Raw genomic sequence first — 23,699 nt, 5'->3', positions numbered from 1 at the left:
ATGGCGATTTTCGCAGGTTTTATGACGAAAATGAAGAAGGCGGAATTATGAATGATATGCGGCCTGACCTCGAGTCTTTTACAGAAAATAGGGAAGCCCCTTTGGTTCGCCAGGTGGCTCGCGCCTAAAGCAGGCCTCCCCCTTGCTCTTTCAGCGGATTTTGGGCTTTAGCCCAATTTCCCATGACAAACTTCAAACTTCCATTTGACGATATTAAAGGTCGTCATTTTTCCCAGAAACAAATAGTGAAAATTCAAATTCACTATTTTCAAAAGCTTTAAACGACGGCGCATGAACCGTCCCTCCAAACAAATAGTGAAAATTTAAATTCACTATTTTCGAGAATTTTCAAGCAAACGGCGATCAAAACCGCCAATTTCAAAAATAATGGTAAAATCAAAATTCACCATTTTCCTTCAATTTCAAAAATAATAGCGGAAATTCAAAAGCCGCTATTTCTCCAAATTTTAAGCAACGGCAATTAAAACCGTCATTTTCAAGATAATAGTTGGAATTTGAATTCCACTATTTTCACCACATATGTCAACGGCGGCACATAAACTGTCACTTCAATTAATAGTGAAGATTCCAAATTCACTATTCTCATCAAATGTCAACGGCAGCACATAAACCGTCACTTCAATTAACAGTGAAGATTCCAAATTCACTATTTCCACACCTGTCAACGGCGGCACATAAACCGTCACTTCAAAACGCAATAGCAAACTCAAAATTGCTGTTTTCCCTCGAAATAAAAATAAACGGCGATCAAAACCGTCACTTCAAGCTCAAAGAAGAACGACGAATGGTGAAGATGCCAAATTCACTATTCTTTCAAGTACCAGCAGGGGCTTCCTCGCGGAACCCGCTCATTCCAAAAACAGTGATAGTGAGAATCCATACTCACTATTCCCACAGCGGCATCACGAGTTCGCTACTTTCAAAACAAGCCCATTCGACGCGGCTACTCCCATGGTCCATTAACCGACCGTACCATTTGGCTGGCGAGCCTTTGTCCGCAAGCATTCAAGGACAGATCCCGAAGATGCCTCGGGTACATTTCCTTATCATTGGCTGGCGAGCCTTTGTCCGCAACCTTTCAAGGACACATCCCGAAGATGCCTCGGGTACATTCCCTTATCATGGCTGGCGAGCCTTTGTCCGCAAGCATTCAAGGACACATCCTGAAGATGCCTCGGGTACATTTCCTTACCATGGCTAGCGAGCCTTTGTTCGCAACCTTTCAAGGACACATCCCGAAGATGCCTCGGGTACATTTTCTTACCATGGAGCCTTTGTCCGCAACCTTTCAAGGACACATCCCGAAGATGCCTCGGGTACATTTCCTTACCATTGGCTGGCGAGCCTTTGTCCGCAACCTTTCAAGGACAGATCCCGAAGATGCCTCGGGTACATTTCCTTACATCAGCTGGCGAGCCTTTATCCGCAAACGTGCAAGGACATATCCGAAGATGCCTCAGGTATGACTCCTTCCTATGGCTGGCGAGCCTTTGTACGTAGTCTAACGGACTTTAAACGACCCGCACGGACAGTCGACAGACTCTAAACTGTTCCCGACGCCAGGTCCTTGGCTCGTACCCTCGAGTCGCCTTGGCGTCGCCCTTCCCGACGGCAGGTCCTTGGCCCGAATCCTTTCGAGCCGCCTCGACGTCGCTCGGGTCTCCAGGTTGTAATCTTCGATTGACACAGGGCTCTACTGACTTTCGCCCTGTCAAGCCTCGGTCAAAGTGGGGGCTGTAGATACCCGTATCTGCTGAGACTCCAACAAACACCCGATGATTATCGGACTACAACATGTTTTGGAATCGCGGCGTTTGATCGACAGTTTGTGTACAACTTTACGTCGGAAAACTTAAAACGATTTCGAAAATAAAATATTTCATAACATTTCAAAAATACCTGGAGTGTTTAATGCACGACGACGGGGTCGCAATGACACTAACTAGAGTCAAAACCGACACCGGGCCAAAAACCGACTCAAAAATTCAAATCCTGACTCCAACAACGAGTCAAACCGAGTCAACCACCAAAAACAAAACATTTCAAACCTTCTACCTTAAGTTTTCCCGGATTCATGTTGGTCAAGTACCAAACATGTGACTATAAAACCTAGGATAGAACAAATCATGATTGCGTTTGTTGTGAAAGTGACAACACAGCTCGAAGACCCGCGACGTGGCTCGCGCCTCTTTGAGCAGCCCAGGTGGCCACGTCGCTCAAAACTCACACAACCACTCATTCTCCTATAAATACCCCTCAAATGCCACCCATTTGAGAGTTACGCGAGTGTCCGCCCCCTCTTTTCTCCCTTAAAATTCTCGACTCGACTTCTAAAGTCACAATCCGACGCGTATTTACGACCTACCGATCGTAAATACGAGCCTTACACATTGTTTGGTACCGTCATCGTGCATTAAATCACTTGACCGACCACTTCGACCACTACACCATCACTAAACTTTTAAAACACTCTTTTACTTACCAAAACGGTTTTAAACCGAGTTTTTTCCGATCAAACGAGTTATTACACTTACGTCGGTCACTCGCCATAGCCAAACATGTAGATATGAGGGTGTAAAAATCATCTTTTATTATGTTTTCATTTGTTTCATGACTCTAACATGCTAAAACATGCATAACATGAACCAAAACATGGAATAAACGAGCCAAAACTGATTTTTGGTCTGCGGCAGAAGCCCCTTAGGTCGCCAACTGGCTCGCGCCTAAATGGGGTATTCAGACCAGAGATCAACCGTGTTTGTTCTCGTTATTTCCCTTAACCCATTTTTCATATTTGTAATCGGTTTTCACCATTTCAAGTATTTTCGAAACCTTTTTGTTTCATTTCACATGTTTTAAACATAAAGCATTTTTCACCCTTGGTTCCTCATACCATGACGGTTAAATCCGTGTTTCGGTGATAATATTTGGTTAATGACATTTGGAAGGTATTTTAAAGCCTTTTATTTCATTTTTTTACATTTTCAAACAAACATATTAGTCACCAACACAAAATCATCCTTGGTTCTACATACCATGCCGGATTTTAACCCGGGTACGATGATGAGTACCGATTAATAACATTCAAATGGACTTAAAACGATTAGTCCATAATCATTTTTCAAAACTATTCATGTCAAGTTTGTCAAATCGAACCCGACACCGAATATTATCAAATAATGATGATTATTCGAGTCTAGTTCTTCAAATCAACAAATGCGGTCTAAACGACCCCTTCAAATCAAACCGGGTTCAAATACCCATTTTCAAACACGTTTTATAACGTTTTCTAAAAGGTCAGAATACGGCACATAAACCGTGGGCTAACCCGCGCCTAAACAGGCTCTCCATTTCTCATTTTCAAAACCAGAGGGAAGCCCCTTACACCGCCGGCTCGCTCGCGCCTCATACAGCCGTCTGGTACAGGGCCTGTTCCCTTCCAGCATTAGTCTAGGGTGATCCCGACTCCGGTTAACCCGGATATAGGACGGATCAGACGACTATTCAAACCATATTTGCCAAATGCCTTTCTAAGACAAATGGATCATGTTATGCACCCTAAACCTAATACGGTAAATGGATGTTTAATTTCCGTCTTGCATGCAAATCAATCATTAATCCAACTCGACATCTTATACTTGATACTTGGATTAAATCAACCGACGTAGAAAGCTCTCACATGTTAGGTTTAAATCATTGGATGCGCATTCATGCATTTAAACCGTTTTATCAACTTTTGCATTCAACCAATCAAGATCGATCAGTAGAGGCCGCTAAACGCGGGCGGGATTGGGTGTCTGATTAAAGGGCTTCCCAATACGTACCTTCACCTCTTACTCAGAAACTTTGGATAGTGGACGACCTTATCCAGGGCGTACGATAGTCATTCTAGAGATAGGATGCTAAAGAGGGACGATTTCCTTATCTTTAGTACCTATGTCAAACGCTGCTTTGTGCTTCGATTTGACCGAGGTATAAAGTGGAATTCGAACGGGTTCCAGGCATCCCACAAATGCTTGGTGGCGACTCCGAACATCTCTAATCGTTTCGAGACCCTTACCGAGACGAAACCGATCGATCTAAAATGATCCGGTGGAAAGCATTTTTACGCCGCCGAGCGTGGCTTTCAAAAAGACCGTTGTATGTCCACAGATCGAAGTGGGCTTGCAGGTGGGCCATGTCCATAGGTGAGGGTGTGGGTGGAGGCTATGATGAGGGAGACGGGGGTTAAGGAATGCGTGGAGCTTATGACGGGGTGTTGGGCAATATGGGAGATGCGTAATAAGGTCATTTTCGAAGGGGTGAGATGGAGTGTAGAAGGAGTGTTGCGGAGGGTGAGGGAGCTAATTAGTTAGATGAAGGGGATTGAGGTGGAAGGGGAGAAGGTGCGCGGGAGGCGGCTCGTGGTTGGAGGAAGCCAAAGTCAAGGTGGGTGAAGATCAACGTTGACGCGGGAAGAGCTGAGGGCGTGGGGATGGGATTGGGTGCGGTATGCCGCGATGATGAGAAGGTGTTATGGGGAGTTACTTTGCAGGAGGGGGAGATTCGAGATTCGTCTTCGCTCGAGGCGGAAGCAGTTCTTTTGGAGCTCACCGAGGCAAAGAGCAAGGAGCTGATGAAAATTGAGATCGAGATGGACCGTGATTGAAGATTTGCGCAAGCAAAAGCAGGGCATAAGTGATATCTGTCTTGTTTATGACATTTATTCGTTATGTTCTTTCTTTACGGTTGTTGAATTCCATTATGCTAGGCGTTCGAGCAATAGGGTTGCCCATGAGCTTGCTCATGTTAGACCTTTGTATTTTGGTAAGCGTAGTTGGGTCGATGTACTTCCGTTAAATATTGACGAGCTTGCTTTGTTCAATTGTGCTAATGCTAGTTAAGCCCTTTTGGGTGTTTTTCAAAAAAAAAAATGATACGAAGTACTAGCATTTTTTGTTACCGATTTCCAAAGACCAGGGCACCTAGCCATACAAAAGTTCTCCTTCACCTACAAAGCTACAATTGATTAGCGTCAATTGACCACTTTCCGTTCTTTCAAAATTGAAGCGGGTAAATGATAGATGTCACGATCCCTGTTCATTTTATACAACCTTATGCCCTGTCAAGGACGAAGTGCGCTTGCAGCGCCAACGGACAGTCTCATCATGCACTTACAGCACAATTCCATCCTAGCAGAACAGCACAGACAGTCAAAAACTGAAAAACAATACTCGTATTAACATTTGCACAGCCCTGAAGCTCTTCAGAACAAACATCACCAGTTCACCCAGATGCCTCAAAGAATCCCGCACATTACTGGTAAGACGATGTTGGACTATATCTTACCCATCTGTTAGCGGCACAAAGTTGAATTCTTGATGTTCCACGTTAACTGACGGGATAGAAGTACAATGGGAAGAGACCGGGAAGTATAGGCCAACAAGACAACAAGTACATTTCCTTGCAGAAAGTGTCGCCACACATCATATCTCAGTGTCACCACACAGGCACGCGTCATACATCTCTATAATTCTAAGGGGGTGGTAATTATTTATATACATGAGATTATCAGATTGATCTCTTATCTGTTTTAATTTACACTTGACCAGTTGACCTCCCATTGTCCCTGCTTACCAGGTGACTGCCCATTTAGCTCTGCAAGCTCCCTCACTTTCACCAAAATAGGAGCCGGAATCGGAATAGGCGCCTTCGCACGAGGATTCATCTGCATCAATCAACGAAACCCTAGTTAGCTCCTCAAGACTCTCAGAAAGCAATAAAAGCATCATTAATCTTCTTAGTAACATTTCAGACCATGGTATTAATTATTTGCATCAGCCGATCATGGGATCAGTTGCAGACTTGCAGTAGTCTTATCCTGGTCATTCGGCTAAAAATGAGGCCGATGCTGGATAACATTGGGTCGCTATAACCACCAGAACATGCTAATGCTAATGTTAAATTGTTAATGCTTGGCAGTGTTGCGGGCCATACTTAACATCACAATTGAGGGTAGATTCATAGACATTTTCTTATTGTGTGTCTCTTTACTTTTATCTTTTCATTATTTTACGTCATTAAAAGGGGTTCTAAATGATGAATAACGTTAGCCAACCCCTGTAATTTCATTTGGGGTTAAGGTTGGGGCCTGGGGGTGCACAGAGAGAGAGAACAGTACCCCTTTTTCGGCTGGTAAGTTATACGAACTAGCTTTCAAGAGGTTTCTCCACTTGTCCTGAAAATTTAACAACCCAATCAATAATGTGAACTGAACATCCCTTTTCTGAACTCTGTATAATCCTGTAATCTAAAGCAATAAAAATTCAATAAATTACCTTTAAGTCTACAGCGGTACGATACGAATAAGATGAAAAGGAAAGCCGTTTAATTTCAGACCAGCGACCAGGTCCAAACCTCGAGACACCATCAACGAGCTTCATAACTTCTGCAAGAGTCCAAGCTCGATGGTGCTTCCTTCTCATTCCACCCTTTGCAGTTGGAATAATTGCTATATTATCATCAGAATTGGTGCCAGTTGTGGTATCTCTAGAAGTACATCCCCCTGAATCCACGCCTTTTGGCTCTCTATCCCGAGAACTGTCTGACATACTAGCTACACTTTGTTTCTCGATGAAATCTTCACAAGAAATCTGTGAAAATTCAAATATCCCAAACACAAGAAATCTGTGAAAATTCAAATATCCCAAACAAAAGCGATGATTAATGTAAAGCTTCAGCCCATTGATCTTATTGCCTTACAGATCAATTCAAAGTCATAATAAGTTAATAACTAATGGAGCTCGACTCGTATTAAGTAAATGCTATAGAAATCGCTCTTGCCAGTCTCTATACTCATCAGTAAGTCAATCCATGCGATCGGAAAGTGGAAGTGGAATAGTTGGCAAACAAACTTGATGGAAGGCTTTATGTATTAAGTGGAGAGCTGAGTCATTTCCGAGAGCGATTTCCCAAATCAAGTCAAATGTAAAAATACCCTAATCCTATCTCTTGTATAGTTCTATAATTATCTTAAACTAATACCAAGGTTTCTGAAAGACATTTACAGATGAAATATATATTTATAAAAATACTCCCTCTTCCATCGAACAACCATCGGAAACAAAGAGGGAAGATAAGCTCCAATACAAGAAAATGAAATTTAAAGGCAAAAGCTGAAGACGGAAGCAAAAGATTATTTTCTGCTTACCGCATCTTCTGAAGGATATTTAGTGTCCACAAGTTCAGCCTTGCAGCCAGTACCAGGGTGGAGAGTATTTGGTGCATCTGAACTTTCGGTAGTTTTACTCGTTATAGCCACGTCACATGAACCAAATTTCTGCAGAAAAAAAAAATAAAAAATGCACAGATGGTGAAAGTCAGGAAAAAAACATGAGATTTGGCCGAACCCAGAAAAGTTTATCCTCAACTTGTCATTGAAACTACATTTAATTGCAACACACGCAAGTACTTGCTAAAAAATAACCTTCCTATACTAGTACGAAATTTGATTTTGGTGGTCAAATGATGTCAACTTTCACCATTAATTTCTCCAAAACATAAGTTGGGTACAATATAAAATTTGCCAGGCCTAATTTAACAAAACAAATATTTTTCATGTTATCGTTTAAAAAACGTTGTGGCTATCATATAATAACGAAAAACATGAGTCCAAGTTGACATTCGAAGTCAACCGAGGGCAATATAAAAACAATGGGGGGACTACAAGAAAATGGCATATCTTGAAGTATGACAAAGTGGAGCATAGGAAGAGGAAAATACTTACAAAGAGGGTAGGGATGCTTTGTCTTGGACGGCATCTCCGGACCCGGGAAACATATGGTACCTGCACACCAGATCCTCCGATTGAATCACGCCTGGTCACGAAAGCACCTGTGTTGACACTCCAAGCAGTTTTGATTGCTGAACTCGAAGAAAACTTGTCCTGCTCAATACGCTTGGATGGGGATATTGACTTCTCCGAAGGGTCGTTTGTTTCTTTATCAGATAGTTCTTCAATGTACCGCTTCGTTGGTTTTCGGACTCTTTTTGCAGCTCTATGATCAAGGCTATCATCACTTTTATAAGCAGACTCTAGAAGACAACTCTTAAGTGCCATATCAACCACCACATCTTTTCTTGAATTGGAGTGTGAGCCTGAGTTGACAGACACGTCATCCAATGCACTGCCGGCTTCTCCTGCCATTGAATCCTCACAGGCCATGGTTTTGCACAAATCATCCATCTTATTCAAAAGCTTTCCATCATTGATAACAAAACTTGTCACAGATACATCACAAGAATTAGTTAACCCCATAGAGATTCTCCGCTTAAGCCACGCCTTGTCTTTGACAGAAGTTTTACGTCCAAATGTAGCTCTGAAAGTTTCCTGGAGCTCTCGAACATTTAACTTATCCAAATTTATCTCACCCTCCAACAAAGAGAAATTAGGTCGGGAGTCCAGGTCTGGCTCATCCATAATGTCATCAGATATATCAGTTCTGGAATTTATACGTGATGTGTACAAAGAGTCCTGAAACAAAAGGTCCATATTGAGTCCCCCATCGCAACAAGGACAATGCAAAATAGAGTATAGAACTCTCATAGTTGATATGTTATTGCCATGCAAGCAGAATAAACAAAGATCCAAATCACACAAAGAGGGGAAAACCCAGCACTAAATTCGATTTCAATTTGAGAATTTATGCATATTACATTGGCAAAATACATACCTGAATGAGTTTCACACTAACTTCATCACCTTCTTTGTTCTTGATTTGTGGTGAGCCTAAAAACATAATATGTCACAATCATAAGAGACAATCCGAGGAAATATTATCGTGCAGCATGTAAAAACAACATGGAATATTGTACGAAGAGAATGCATATATACAACCCATAGAATTGTGCAAGTGATGATTATATCAGGATTATTCTCTGAAAGTACTGCACGAAAGCTACCAAACAACTCTCCACAGGATTTCATAACGATAAATGTTCAAGGAAATGGTTGCAATACAGATCCCAATTGAAACTGTAGGATGTATCACTATATTGAGAGTGACATGCCTTTAACCATGAAAAGGGAAAGAAGAGATAGAGAGGGACACAGCATTTACCTTTGTTTTGAGAAGTCTTTGAGTCATCTTTGTCCAAGACTGGTTTAACAGTTTCCATGACATCAACAGTTTCATTTTTCTCTAACTCCAACAAATTCTCTACCTCCATAAGCTCATCATCAGTAGCAGGCACCAACCTTCCATCGTAATCAACCTAGAAAATGAAAAAAGGCTAAGCTTTGCTGTTTCATAAAATAAAATCCTGAACGTAGGGTAGAGGCATAAAGGACTATGGTGACAAGTCAAGATAGTTACAAAGCAGGCATAACTTCTGAAGAAACAAATGAATTGTTCACTTAAGGACTTAAACAGTAATAACTGGTTTTCGGAAGCATTATGCAATAATATGCATACTAACACTAGTAATTAAACAGCGTATAAGAACCTTGAGCACAGTAATCCATATATGCTGAGTTTTCGAAACAATAACTGGCAAAATCACGCAAAAAATGCACATAAGAGTGACAACATGTATTACTTAGAAACTTCACTGTTTCCGACACGATTTAAAAACTTTAAAGCTTCATAGTTCATAATTAAACCAAAAAAGTGAAAGGCTTTCAGAAAATCCGTGTATGACACTTGACACCACGCCCAACACCCGCAACCAAATCAACATATAGGTGACAACAATGCAAACATATGAAGATAATTGCAGAAGAATTAAGAATATGATATATTATAATGGCAAAGGTATTCTGCAAGGAACAAATTAATAGAAATCAGAGTAAAATGTTACTTCAGGTGAAGAACAAAAGTTCATCCACGATGATACGGAGTAATAACAAGGATAATTCAATTTGTCAGCAGGAAAAAAAAAATCAGTTGAAAAGAGTTCTATGGTTCCTATGTTAATCCCATAGGAAAGATGACAAATTGAATTCTATCAGTATCTACTATTCCCTTCCACCCAAGCAACTCTATTCATCAGTCAACCGACAGCCAACCCTACCCCATCCTATTCACCAGCCAACCACTAGTCCCCACCCACCCACCCACCCACAATCACTGCCGGAATGCCGGCACAACTCAGATCATCGTCACCATTACTCAACTCACCTCGGTCTATTTTTCCTCTTCGTCGTTCCTCGTATCGTTAGAAATGAGGTCCTGACTCCTGATACTCCTCTTTCACGGCATAACAGATCTGAGCTGAGACGAATTAAGAAGGGTCTTGAAGATGGTGGTTAACGATGACTGGGGAAGGGGAATACTGACCGGTGGGGTGGGGTAGGGCAGGATTGAAGGAAAGAGGGTGACAATGTGAGAGTAAAGTTACAGTTACAATAGGGGTAAAGTTGTACAAGACACTCCCACTCTCCCAGCCCTAAACTCCATCCTGACAGCAAATGCAACCATCAGTGGGAATGGAGGGAGTTATAGGAAAGGTTCTTAATTATAACATGTACATTCATACATCCCTACGAGGCATAAGCTTAGGCATGGTTCTGCAAATGAAGCTTGAAGTTCGGAGCTGACTTCATTATTTCTTAAAAGGGAATCAATACTAAATATATATCCTTCCAGGCATCAAGGGACAACCAATAATCATGTTTTCTCAAATCATTGAAAAAAATTAAGCTTTACTCTACAGATTACATTCAGAGTTCCAGTCACATAAACAACAAAGCATATAGAATGATCAACTATAGACACAAGGCACATACTTCACCCAACTTTGCATAGATCGTTTACCTTAACAAGTTTATATACAACAGGATCAGCAACTGGATCCAGTGTGGCTAATTCGGAACCAGGTTTCCCATGATCCTTGATAAGGCCTTGCTCACTCTCTTCAACTTGAACCACCACTTCCATTGATCGATCACTCTGATTAAGTCAAAAGGGCATACCTGAAACCCAAAGCACATAACATTGATAATTTGTCATCAAAATTCAAAATCGAAATTTTGCTCAATATACAGCTCATCAACTCAGAAATATGCTCTATAAAACTAATTGATTCAAGGGAGTAAATTAAGAGTTACTCCTATCAGATAAAGCAATAAAAATTGTCTACGAAATGAAATCTATATAACAAACACAAAAATTGCAAAAAGATTGATTCCCTTCTTTTTTTAGCCCAACATTCTAATTTTTCACCTTTTATGTAATCAAATTAGATTATTATCAACATTTCATAAGAAAGTAGTAGTTTGAATCAACAAACACATATCAAAATGGAACAAAACTTCAAATTGACTACTGTATCACTACAAAATATCATCATGGTTACTTATAATGCTTAAAACACAAGCATACAAGCATCATAATTATGAGTAATAAAATCAAACAATAACAACACAACCTGCTCAATATCATAAACAAAGTTCAAAACTTAGCAAATATGGCGGAACAATAATTCCACAAAAAATTAAAGTGGCAACTACAAAATAAACAAAATTCTTTCCAAGTTCACAACTTTCTTCATTTTAAAGCAAAACAACAAATACCCGATTCCGAAAAACTCACCACAATCACACAACATATGCTATATATCATTAAAAACATTCCCATCTAACAATAATAATGTAAATCAACAAAATTGAGTTAAATTAATCAAAATTAAACTTAAATTAAACTGATCCAGATGATAAATTAGTACTAATTCTCCCAAAGTTCACAACTTTCTTCATTTATAATCAAAACAACAATTACCCAATTCCAAAAGAACACACTATAATCACACAAAACATCCAACAAAATCACTGAAAACATACCCATCTAACACTAATAGTGTAAATCAACAAAATTAACCTAAATTAAACTAAAATTAAACTGACCCAGGTCATAAATTACTGCCAATTCTTCCAAAGTTCACAACTTTCTGTAAATTTAAGCAAAAAAACAATTACCCAATTCACAAAACTCACCATAATCACACAACACGTGAAAGAAATCATTAAAAACAACCTTATCTAACAGCAATAATGTAAATCAACAAAATTACCCCAAATTAAACAAAAATTGAACAGACCCACATGATAAATTAGCACCAATTCTTCCAAAGTTCACAACTTTCTATAAATTTACAAGCAAAATTCCACAAAGCTCACTATAATCACACAAAACATGCCAAAAAAAACAATTAAAAACATGCTATCTAACAGTAATAATATAAATCAACAAAATTAACTCAAAATAATCAAAATTAAACAAAAATAAAACTGACCCAGATGATAAAATAGTCCCAATTTTGACACCATGTTGTTTAATTTGTGATCATTTTACACTATGATCAAGACTAAACTGTACAGTCCACGGATTTTAGAGATAGAAAGAAGAGAGAGAAGGGGAAAAAGAGTGGTGAAATTAGCGGCAAAAATAGAAATGACAGTGACTTTATATAAAGGTAAAATTTTTGTAGACTTATTGTGCAAGAAATTGAACTAAGTAGAAAATTTACAGGGAGTTGAAGAGAATTACAGAAAGATTAATTAATTTGATTTGATTTTTTTTACTATATGTTTGGAGTGTTTGTTTGGCTTTACAGTTCACGGATTTGAAATGGATTTTATGAGTTTCTTGAGTAAGTTTTGGAGTCCGAGGGAAAAAGTGGGTTTTGAGTTACCAAAAATGTTTCTTTAACCACTTTAATGAACTCTGATTGGTTGAGTGTTTAAAAATGGATTAAAATTTAAATTTAAATTGATGTCATTTTGTACTTTGAACTCCCTCATAACTATTTATTTTGGCACGATCAGAAAAATGAGAAAAATAATGAAAAATAAAGGAGCTCTTTTAAATGTCGGACTTCTCCGCATTACATAAATACATATCCATTTGTTCACTTGTGTAAATTTATCAAAATTAAAAATAGATAACAAATGAGTAATACACTGATACGCCTCAATTGCTGATAGCCCTCAATTGAACGAGACGGAGGGGAGTATTTGTTTATTTTGAGATCTGATGTGTATTGTCTTGTTTTAATTTAGTTTAGTTTATCTCGTTGGAACAACAAATAAATTTGAGATGTTAATATATTTTGTGTATACGAAGTGCCAGGATCGTTGCCAAATACAAAGTATTGATAACTTTCGAGAAGGATAATGAGGATTGAGGAGTTGTGAATGTTGGGTTCCTTATGTTGATGATAACATGCCCATTTGATTTGTGTTATCTTAGTTTACCTTTTCAGGATTAATGATGTAATCAAGCTTGGATTAAGAAGTGTTGAAGTTGTTTATCATCCCATTGTAATTAGTCGTGTGTCATCTAATGTACAAGTGAGAAAGTTAAGTATAATAGAGTAATAGAAACGGTCCAGGATGATTGTTCTTCAACAAGTAAGCAAATTGAGTGGATTGTGCCACAACTCGTAAAAACTTGAAGCTTCCTTTTATCTTTCAAATGCCTTCACGTGACTCATATTTTTCAAAGATAAAAATTCAGATTTTTATTAAGGAGGTAGTATCCAATAAAGAGTGGTTTGAATTATTCAAAATGTTTCCTCTTTATGCAAATTCAATCCTTTGGTTTTTAAGAAAACAAAAGTTGCTTTTTGTCATATTTGTGTTAACTTGTCATCATGTGACTTGTCTCACATCCTTTGTTTTCTGAAAATGCATGAGCTTTTAAGGTTATCTTTCAAACCTTCTTTCTCTATTCTTACCTTTGCAAAAGACTCCTTTTTGGTGCAAGTTTTTAGGTGGTTGCTATTGCCCTTCACATGTGAGGTCTTTGACCCTTCAAAACCCTAGCAACCCCTTCACTCACCTCCTCTATAAATACCGAGTCCCTCCTTCATTTATTCCTAAGACTTTTCTGAATTAATTCTTTCATGTTTTGCAAATTGTTTTTAAAAGCTTAAAACCGTGTTCTTTGCAAAATCCTTTAAAAGTCTTCAAGTATCTTCAGTTTCTACAGTCGTGGCTACTGTTGCTTTTCTATACTAAACTCTCTTGCTTAAGAATTGTTGATCTTGTAAAAGTTGTCCACCTCTATTCTTTGTTAAGAATGTGTTAGTGGAAACTTGATCCTATAACATTCTAAGTGTGTTAGTAGAGTTTAGGACGGAGTAGTCTTTAACTCTTGACAACCGGAGTAGGTTGTGAGTTGTTGAGTTCTAGGACGGAGTAGTTCTTTAACTCTTGGCAATCGGAGTAGATTGCGAGTTAGCTTGTCATAAGAACGGAGTAGTTCTTGTACTAGCTTTGCAACCGGAGTAGGTTGGCGTCTTTTATTACAAGGGTCTTTTAGTTGTCGGAGTAGATCACTAAAGGAAAGTAATAAAAAGGTAGATTGGACGTAGGCACTTGAGTTTCTTGCCGAACCAATTCAAAAATCTCGTGTTCAAGTGTTTACTTTATTTCCATTTGCTTTATACTTTGTTTGTTTGTTTTGTTTCGCTTAAACTTAGAAGTAATGTGATTCATCATCTTGTCGCATTTGGTCCGCGAGTAATATTTCACAACCGAGACAAATAGATAGATCGGATAACGATTGTTGCTTTCATACTTCAGCAAACATTCATCGTGATACTTGTTCAATCTTTCCATATTATTCAAAGTATCCTCTAATCTCTTTTGTTCTCTTAACTTACTTTAATCCAATAAAGTTGAAGTTAAATTTTTTTAAAAGAGTACCTAATTCACCCCCTCCCCCTCTTAGGTACTTGAATCCATAAACTCAACAATTGGTATCAGAGCCTCGTGCTCTTGATCGAGGCTAACCGCCTTAGAGTTTGATTCGTGGGTAATGGATTCCGAGAAACACTCCAAGATCCCGGTCTTTACCGGTTCGAATTTTGGATGGTGGAAACTCAAAATGGAACATTATATCAAAAGTATCGATTATCAATGTTGGAACATCATCCAAAATGGACCTCTTTCCATTGAGGAAACCGATATTCTTAACGGTTTCACCAAGACAAAAGAGGAAAGAAATTACAATGAGAACGACTTCAAGCTTGCCGAAAAGAATTCCAAAGCAATGTCGATTCTTCAACGTTGTGTTGGTGAGGGGGAAGTTAGTCGAATCTCCGGGTGTCCTACGGCAAAATCTATTTGGGATTCCCTTGTACTTGCATATGAAGGGACATCCCAAGTAAGAAAACACCGTATTGACCTTCTCATGCAACAATATGAAATGTTTAGAATGTCAAAGGACGAGTCTTTAAATAGTTTCTCTTCTCGTTTTTCTTGTATTATTAATGAGCTTCAAAGTCTAGGAAGGAATTTCGAGTCCGAGGACATCATTCGAAAAATCCTTCGTCGTCTAACCCCTAAATGGCAACCTAAAGTCACCGCCATAGAGGAAGCTAAAGACTTGTCAACTCTATCTCTTCATGAACTAATGGGATCACTAATGGCTCACGAGTTTAATCTCGATAAGCATTCTAGTGAGTCATCAAAGGGAAAGAGTCTCGCCCTCACATCTTCTCCAAGTGATGAAGAAGATGAGGAGGAAGACGAGTTTGCTATGTTCACAAGAAACTTAGCCGGGTTGGTCAATGGACAAGGTAACAAAAAGTTCACTAACAATTACTCGAAAAAACGCTTTCCTAAGAGACGACCTACTTCCACCGTGGGATGCTTTAAATGCGGTGACAAAACTCATCAAATTAAAGAATGTCCCAAGTGGGAGGAAATCAAATCTAAGGAAAAAAGAGAAAAGGTTAAAAAGGACTATAAACATAGAGGCATGAGTGCTATATGGGGAATGTCCGACTCCGAGGAAGATGAGGAACTCATCGAGGAGGAACTTGAGGCTAAAATGTGTCTTGCAAATCATGGTAAAGAAAAAGTCTCAAAAACCTCAAAACTTGAACACTTAAGATGCCTCATGGCTAACCCCGACGATTCCGACTCCGATTCCGACAACGAGGTAAATCATCTAAAGGCCAAGGCTAGAACTTACTCCAAAGAGAAAGTATGTAAGCTTCTTGACCAACTTTTTGATAAGTGTCGGTCTCAAACTAATAAGCTTAATGTAATGCAAAATGAGATTGAGGAAATTGCTCAAGAGAACTTTAACCTAAAAAATGAACTAAAAGCAACAGACTGCGTTACTGTCACTTCTGAGGCATATAATGAAGTCAAAAGAGTCAACAAGTTAAACAAACATTTGACTAAATAACTAGAGAGTCTTAGGTCGACTCCCACGGACGTCTCTGACCTTGAAAATGTCAACACAACCTTGGTGATGCAAGTTTCCCAACTAACCAAGGAACGTGATGACATTTTGAAGGACAAAGATGCTCTTGAAAATGAGATCTATGACCTTGTAGTTGAAGTTGTAGACTTGAGAGCTTGATCTCTAAGACTGTTGTTTCCGACCACGACTTAGACAAGTTTAAAAGAAAAAGTGAATGGTTGGAAAATGAAAATGAGTGTCTTAAAAGTGAGGTTGTTTGTCTCAAAAATGAAATAGATGATCTCCATGATAGGCTTACTTTCTTTCAAAAAGGCATGCCCGAATGTAGCACTTCTAGGTCTTCTCCTCACCATAGATCCGATGAAGTCGTTGATCTAAGCAAGAGACTTAACGAGATGACATCTAAATATGAAGAGTCCAAAGAAAGAATCATTTATCTCGTGTCTAAACTCAACAATCACACCCATGACTTCATTGTTGAGAAAAGATTGTCCATAGAAAGTGCTAATAATGATGAACTTAAAAGAGAAAAGGAAAAGAATTTGCATCTTCTCTCTCGTGTCAATGACTTGACCAATGAGCTTGTTAATGCTAAGAACATCACTGAAAAATGGGAATGAAGTCAAACCGTGTTAAACTTCCTCACGAATCAAACCGAGAAATGTGAGAAATCTGCTGGTTTGGGGTTCAAATGGAACAGTCGGTGATCATTTGTTGCATCCAGAAGCCTAAAAATGATTTTAGAGGAAGGAAGTATGTAGGTCTTCCCGAATACATCATTTGCAATTATTGTGGTGACAATGGTCATGTTTTTAATGGATGTACAAAACGATTTGATGACATTGATAAGAATACCAAAGCATTAAAAGAAATGAACATTAAGAAAGACACCACAAGTTATGTTGATCACAAAAAGGGACCCAAATTCATTTGGGTTCCTAAACTCAAAAACTAATCTTGTGTAGGGCTTGGTGAGAGGCGGCCGCAATTGGTACTTGGATAGTGGATGCTCGCGTCACATGACGGGTGATAGAAGCCAATTCCTCTCACTTAAAGCGTATGATGGTGGCACGGTAAGGTTTGGTGACAACAAGAAAGGTGAAGTAATTGGTATTGGAAAAGTTGGTAAGTCATCCTTACTTTGTGTCGACAATGTGCGGCTTGTCAAAGGTTTGAAACATAATCTCCTTAGTATTTCTCAACTTTGTGATAAGGGTAATGTTGTTGAATTTCGTGCCAATATGTGTCGAATTTTTGATGCCACTACTAATGAACTAATACTCGAAGGAAGACGTGTCAAAGATGTTTACTTAACTAATTTGAACTCTCTATCCGGTCACACCATGTCTTGCATGAGTGTAATGAACAATGATCCTTGGTTATGGCATAAAAGGTTTGGTCATGTTAGTACAAAAACTCTTAATACCCTTAAAAGACTTGATTTAGTTGAAGGCATTCCTAATATAAAATTTGACATTGATAAAGTATGTGATGAATGTGCTAGAGGTAAACATGTTAAAAGTTCCTTCAAATCCAAAAGAATTATGAGCACATCTCAACCTTTGCAACTTTTACATATCAACTTGTGTGGACCAATGAGAACTAGAAGTAGAGGTGGTAGTCGTTATGTGTGTGTCATTGTTGATGATTACTCTAGGTTTGTTTGGGCACTCTTCCTAAGCTCTAAGGATGAGACATTTGATGAGTTTCTAATTTGGTTAAAGAAGATTCAAAATAAACTTGGTTTAAAACTTGTTTCAATGAGAACCGATCATGGAACCGAATTCGAAAACTCATCATTTGGTGCTTATTGTGATGACAATGGTGTAGACCATAACTTCTCGGCTCCTAGAACCCCACAACAAAATGGTGTGGTTGAAAGGATGAATAGAACCCTTGAAGGAATGGCTAGAACAATGTTATTAACTAGTAAGTTGCCTAAGAACTTTTAAAAGCGGTAAATACCGCTTGCTACATTTATAATCGTGTCATGATAAGGAGTATTTTAAATAAAACTCCCTATGAATCATTGCGTGGAAGAAAACCCAACATTTCATACTTTAGATGTTTTGGAAGCAAATGCTTTGTTCACAACAATGGTAAAAACAACTTGGGTAAGTTCGATCCACGTAGTGATGAAGGAGTATTTATTGGGTACTCCGATCATAGCAAGGCCTATAAAGTTTACAATAAACGAACCTTGTTAATTGAAGAAAGCATCCATGTCATTTTTGATGAATCTAGTGTGCTTGGGCAGGTACAAAACATGGATGATGATGAGGAGGATGAGGATGATGAGTTTGAGATTGGTCTTGTTCGAAAAGACTTCGTGTTCACGGATGAAGAAGCTCCCAAAGATCGAATTGCAACGAGACACGAGACTGTCACCTTCAAAGGAGAGCAGCAACTCGGGGGAACACGTAGTACTTCGATCCCTCTCTGGAAGCAACAGACCCAACGATGTTGCATCTACCTCCGAATCAAGTAACCCAAAACAGTGAGGATGAAGAACCTTCCAGGCCAATAGAAACAGATCCACGTGATCTGATCTTTGTTGAGGGGGAACAAGAAACCATTGTTCCAAAGAAGTGGAAACATCAAAGCTCTCATCCACTCACTAATCTCACAAGCAATCTCAACTCGGGAATTCGAACAAGATCATCCGTCAACAATCTCGCTCACCTCAATGAGTATTGTGCCCATAATGCCTTCCTATCTCAAATTGAGCCTTCAAATGTGATCGCCTTGACCGATGCAGATTGGGTGCTTGCCATGCAAGATGAGCTCAATCAATTCAAAAGAAATGAGGTATGGCACTTAGTCCCTAGACCAGCCTAATCGCACCGTCATTGGTACTAGGTGGGTCTTTCGCAACAAGCTTGATGACTCGGGAGAAATTGTAAGGAACAAGGCTAGACTAGTGGTGCAAGGTTATAACCAACAAGAGGGTATTGATTACGATGAAACCTATGCACCGGTAGCTAGACTTGAGGCCATACGATTGCTTATAGCTTTAGCGGCTCACAAAGGCATTAAACTCTTCCAAATGGATGTCAAAACCGCTTTCTTAAATGGATATTTGGAAGAAGATGTCTTTGTAGAGCAGCAACCAAGCTTTGAGAACAATGATTTGCCTAACCATGTTTTCAAATTAGACAAAGCTCTTTACGGTTTAAAACAAGCACCAAGATGTTGGTATGATAGATTGTCTAAATTTCTTATTGAAAATGGTTTTAAAAGAGGCTCCGTTGACAAAACATTGTTCTTGAAGCAACAGTCCAGTGAACTGTTGGTTGTACAAGTATATGTTGATGACATTATATTTGGTGCAACAAATGAACTCCTTTACTTATATTTTTCGAAACTAATGAAATCGGAGTTTGAAATGAGCATGATGGGTAAGCTAGGATTCTTCCTTGGGCTCCAAATTAAGCAATCAAAGGATGGAATCATGATCCATCAACAAAAGTATATCAAAGAAATGCTTAAGAAATTTGGGATGACTAATGGTAAGTCTCATGATACACCTATGGTAGCCGGGTCCAAATTGGACAAGGATGAACTCGGTAAGAATGTTAGTGATAAGGTGTATAGAGGTATGATAGGCTCACTTCTTTACTTGACCGCAAGTCGTCCCGACATTCTCTTTAGCGTGTGTTTATGTGCTAGGTTCCAAGCAAATCCGAAAGAATCACATTTCAAAGCCGTTAAACGAATTCTTCGGTATTTGATTGGAACACAAAATCTTTACCTATGGTACCCTTTACATTGTCCTTTTGATCTTATAGGCTTTTCGGACGCGGACTATGCGGGGTGCACGGTAGATAGAAAGAGTACCTCCGGAATTGCAACGTTCTTGGGTCCTTGCTTGACTTCTTGGGCTTCAAAGAAACAAAACACGGTAGCTCTTTCTACGGCCGAAAGTGAGTACGTTAGTGCGGCACATTGTTGTTCTCAACTCCTTTGGGTAAAACAACAACTCTTGGATTTTGGTATTATTTTTGACTCCATTCCTTTAATGTGTGATAATACGAGTGCAATAAATATCTCCAAAAATCCTATTCAACACTCTAAAACCAAACATATTGATATTCGTCACCATTTTATTCGTGATCATGTTGAAAAAGGACATATTAAACTTATCTTTTGCAAGACCGAAAATCAAATTGCCGATATTTTTACTAAACCACTTGCAAGAGAACATTTTGAGAAATTTAGACTAGAAATTGGGTTAATTAATAGCTTGTGATTTTTAGTATGAGTTTTACAAAATTCCTTAATTGATTAAATTAAATTTGGATATATGTTATTAAGTGTTCTAAGTGCATTGACATCATGTTTGGACCAAAATTGACACCGTATTTGTGAGTCGGTAATCACTCAACCTCATATCTAAATTTACGTTTATTATATGCTACCTTGCGTTTTTATTTCGAGTGATTAAATTTTGTCTAGTCGGGCCAACCACCTCACTTACCTCATTAAATGGGCCATTAACTACTTCAACCCACTACCTATCTCTACCCGTCCAAACCGCCTAAACCCACTTACCCTTCCATCTCCCAAATCCATTAACTCCATCAAAGCTAACCTACCCTTAACCCACAATGGTAAAAACCTCCTTTAACACAACCATACCCATCAAACCCACAAATTACCTCCCCTGTCACATCAAATCCGCCTACATCACCAACTCCAACCATGACTCCAGTCAAAACATCTTACGCATTCCCTCCACAAACCTCAAACACAACCCCTTCAACAAACCCAGATCCACCTAACCCTCAATCATCACCGAACCCTACTGCCCCTCCATCATCCGACGACATACCTATCGCCACTATGGTAGGACGGCGCACACGAGGTGGTCGAAAGAAAAGCTCCTCTATTCCAAGCTCTTCCTCTGAACCAGTGATTGTTGAAGATGTTGAAGAAGAGACCGAATTTGATTTAAATGAGAATCCGTCTAAGTCCGGCGAGTCTGACCCGACTCCGGCGAAAAAGACCAACAAAAGGAAAGAAAAAGCCTCATCATCCCAATTACCCCCAATCTCAGAAAATGTTGAACAAAGTAACATCGAAAACCCCATTGTTGATACCCCAATTGAAAATCCCAGTGAACCTCCTCAGAAAAAATCGAAACCATTGAAGAAAAAGCTTGTATACCTTGCTCCCTCTGATCCGGTCTCCCTAACCTCAAAATGGGACTTGGCCGTGGTTTGGGATCACCTTGAGAGTATTGACCTCCCTACTTCCATTTATAAAAATTGTGAGAGGTTAATGAACATCAAAGCCATTCACTCCCCTCGGGCTTACAACCAAACTTGGTTTGACCCGCATGCCTTTCACTCAGTCCGTGATATGGTTTTAGCTCAAGGTTGGGAGAAGCTGTTGGAAATGCGTGAGCCGGTATTTGTGAGCGAGGTGATTCAGTTCTTTGCAACGGTTCGGGTTGAGAAGTCGGGTGAGGCTCTTACGGCTAAGGTGAACGGTAAGCCCCTTAAATTGTCTCAATCTGATTTCGCTACTGCTCTTAATATTCCAGTCGGAGGCTATGACAAACTCCCCTCCGAAAATTGGGTTGCCTTACCATATGCCTCTCCTCTTAGTATTGCTCAAACCGTTTGTCCCAAAACTGTTTCTCCTGGACCCGTGAGCAACACCCAAATCCCACCTCCTCTCCGTATCATTTTCAACATGCTTTGTAGGTCTATTTACCCCTCGGGTGATAGGGGAAAACTCACCATAGCCCAACAATACTTAATCTATCATATTGCTACCCATAAGAAGGTGAACCTAGTCGGGTTAATGTTTAAACGCTTTCACCTTATTTCGACCAAGCTTCGTCGACCTTCTTCTAGTATGATTTACCTACCCTATGGCATGTGGTTATCGGTTGTGCTCAAGGCACAAGGGGTGTTGGTAAACACTAGCTTGGGTTCGTTGGATATGTGTGATGTTATGAGTGATGGGCAAATGGGGAAGATGCTTATCAAGGTTGAGAATGATGAGTTAATTTCTGTGAAAATTAAGAAGGACCCGGAAGTTGGGTCATCAAGTCAAGTGAATACGGGTGGTATGCGGGAAGTGCTCAATGCCGTGGCTGAGTTGGGTGCGTGGCTTAGGGAAGATGCTCGTCAAAAGGACTTGGCAATTTCGGCCCTTGCTTCTACTTTGGACCTCATCCGTGGAGAGGTGGATATTATTTCCACCCTTGTGTCAACAAAAGAGGTTGGTGAAGATGCTAATGTGGATGATGATCTGTTGGGTAGTGGCTCGGATGGTGAACAAGCCTCCTCCCCTTAGCCTTTCCCTTCCCTCTCGGCCTATCAATATTTTACCCTTGCCATCTCATTTTGTTCCACCGGTTGTGCTTCTCTAAGACTTGTTTTCTTGCTTGTTATTTTGAACATTTGGTGGTGTATGTTAAACTCTATTTAGCTTTGTTGAACTTTGATTAACATATGCTTAATCCTTGTTTATGTTGACCTTGTTACCTTGTCACACTTCCATGTGTCTTTTTGTGTTTTCTTATGAAATATCTGCACTCTAATGCTTATGACATCTCTATCCTTTTGATGATGTCAATAGGGGGAAAAGGTAAACTCATGCTTTAAATCTTCTTGCTTATTGATTAAACTAATGGCTTGTCTAACCTTCTTAGCTTGATTCTTGTTTGGGGCAATGTAAAATTGTCATGATAGTTTGATTCTAGCTTTTGCCCTTGGTAAGATAATATTGTCCCTTCTCTATCATTTGATCTTGCTTGTTAAAATTCTTGAATCAAGGTGTTTACATTGTTTATACATTCGTTTGGGGCTTGTCATCATCAAAGGGGGAATTTGTTGGGTTCCTTATGTTGATGATAACATGCCCATTTGATTTGTGTTATCTTAGTTTACCTTTTCAGGATTAATGATGTAATCAAGCTTGGATTAAGAAGTGTTGAAGTTGTTTATCATCCCATTGTAATTAGTCGTGTGTCATCTAATGTACAAGTGAGAAAGTTAAGTATAATAGAGTAATAGAAACGGTCCAGATGACTGTTGCTTCAACAAGTAAACAAATTTGAGTGGATGTGCCACAACTCGTAAAAACTTGAAGCTTCCTTTTATCTTTCAAATGCCTTCACGTGACTCATATTTTTCAAAGATAAAAATTCAGATTTTTATTAAGGAGGTAGTATCCAATAAAGAGTGGTTTGAATTATTCAAAATGTTTCCTCTTTATGCAAATTCAATCCTTTGGTTTTTAAGAAAACAAAAGTTGCTTTTTGCCATATTTGTGTTAACTTGTCATCATGTGACTTGTCTCACATCCTTTGTTTTCTGAAAATGCATGAGCTTTTAAGGTTATCTTTCAAACCTTCTTTCTCTATTCTTACCTTTGCAAAAGACTCCTTTTTGGTGCAAGTTTTTAGGTGGTTGCTATTGCCCTTCACATGTGAGGTCTTTGACCCTTCAAAACCCTAGCAACCCCTTC

The 23,699-nt window shown here is 39.2% G+C and overlaps 1 protein-coding gene across 1 annotated transcript; it reads right to left on the bottom strand.

The window, feature by feature from the left end:
- Positions 1–4,971: 4,971 nt before the first annotated feature.
- On the bottom strand, positions 4,972–12,656 carry LOC141633610 (uncharacterized). Its single transcript, XM_074446046.1, has 9 exons — positions 12,292–12,656; positions 10,815–10,972; positions 9,120–9,273; positions 8,733–8,788; positions 7,787–8,533; positions 7,211–7,339; positions 6,339–6,653; positions 6,182–6,238; positions 4,972–5,728 (listed from the first exon to the last, which is right to left on the bottom strand). The coding sequence occupies exons 2-9, from the start codon at positions 10,935–10,937 to the stop codon at positions 5,594–5,596; spliced, it is 1,716 nt and encodes a 571-aa protein (XP_074302147.1). The 5' UTR covers positions 10,938–10,972; positions 12,292–12,656; the 3' UTR covers positions 4,972–5,593.
- Between the last annotated feature and the right edge of the window lie 11,043 nt (positions 12,657–23,699).

The sequence above is a fragment of the Silene latifolia genome, chromosome Y, assembly GCF_048544455.1.
Source record: "Silene latifolia isolate original U9 population chromosome Y, ASM4854445v1, whole genome shotgun sequence".
Taxonomy (NCBI): domain Eukaryota; kingdom Viridiplantae; phylum Streptophyta; class Magnoliopsida; order Caryophyllales; family Caryophyllaceae; genus Silene; species Silene latifolia.
Note: the sequence above shows the minus strand (reverse complement) of the source record. Positions and strands in the feature narration are given on the sequence as shown.

What these genes read in the sequence shown, in the direction of transcription:
- LOC141633610 (XM_074446046.1), bottom strand. Translation starts at nt 10,937, where the DNA reads ATGGAAGTGGTGGTTCAAGTTGAAGAGAGTGAGCAAGGCCTTATCAAG. An exon ending in TTAGTGTGAAACTCATTCAG is followed by an intron (nt 8,534 to 8,732) that starts GTATGTATTTTG and finishes CTTTTGTTTCAG; the next exon opens with GACTCTTTGTACACATCACG. An exon ending in ACTTACCAGCCGAAAAAGGG is followed by an intron (nt 5,729 to 6,181) that starts GTACTGTTCTCT and finishes TGATTGATGCAG; the next exon opens with ATGAATCCTCGTGCGAAGGC.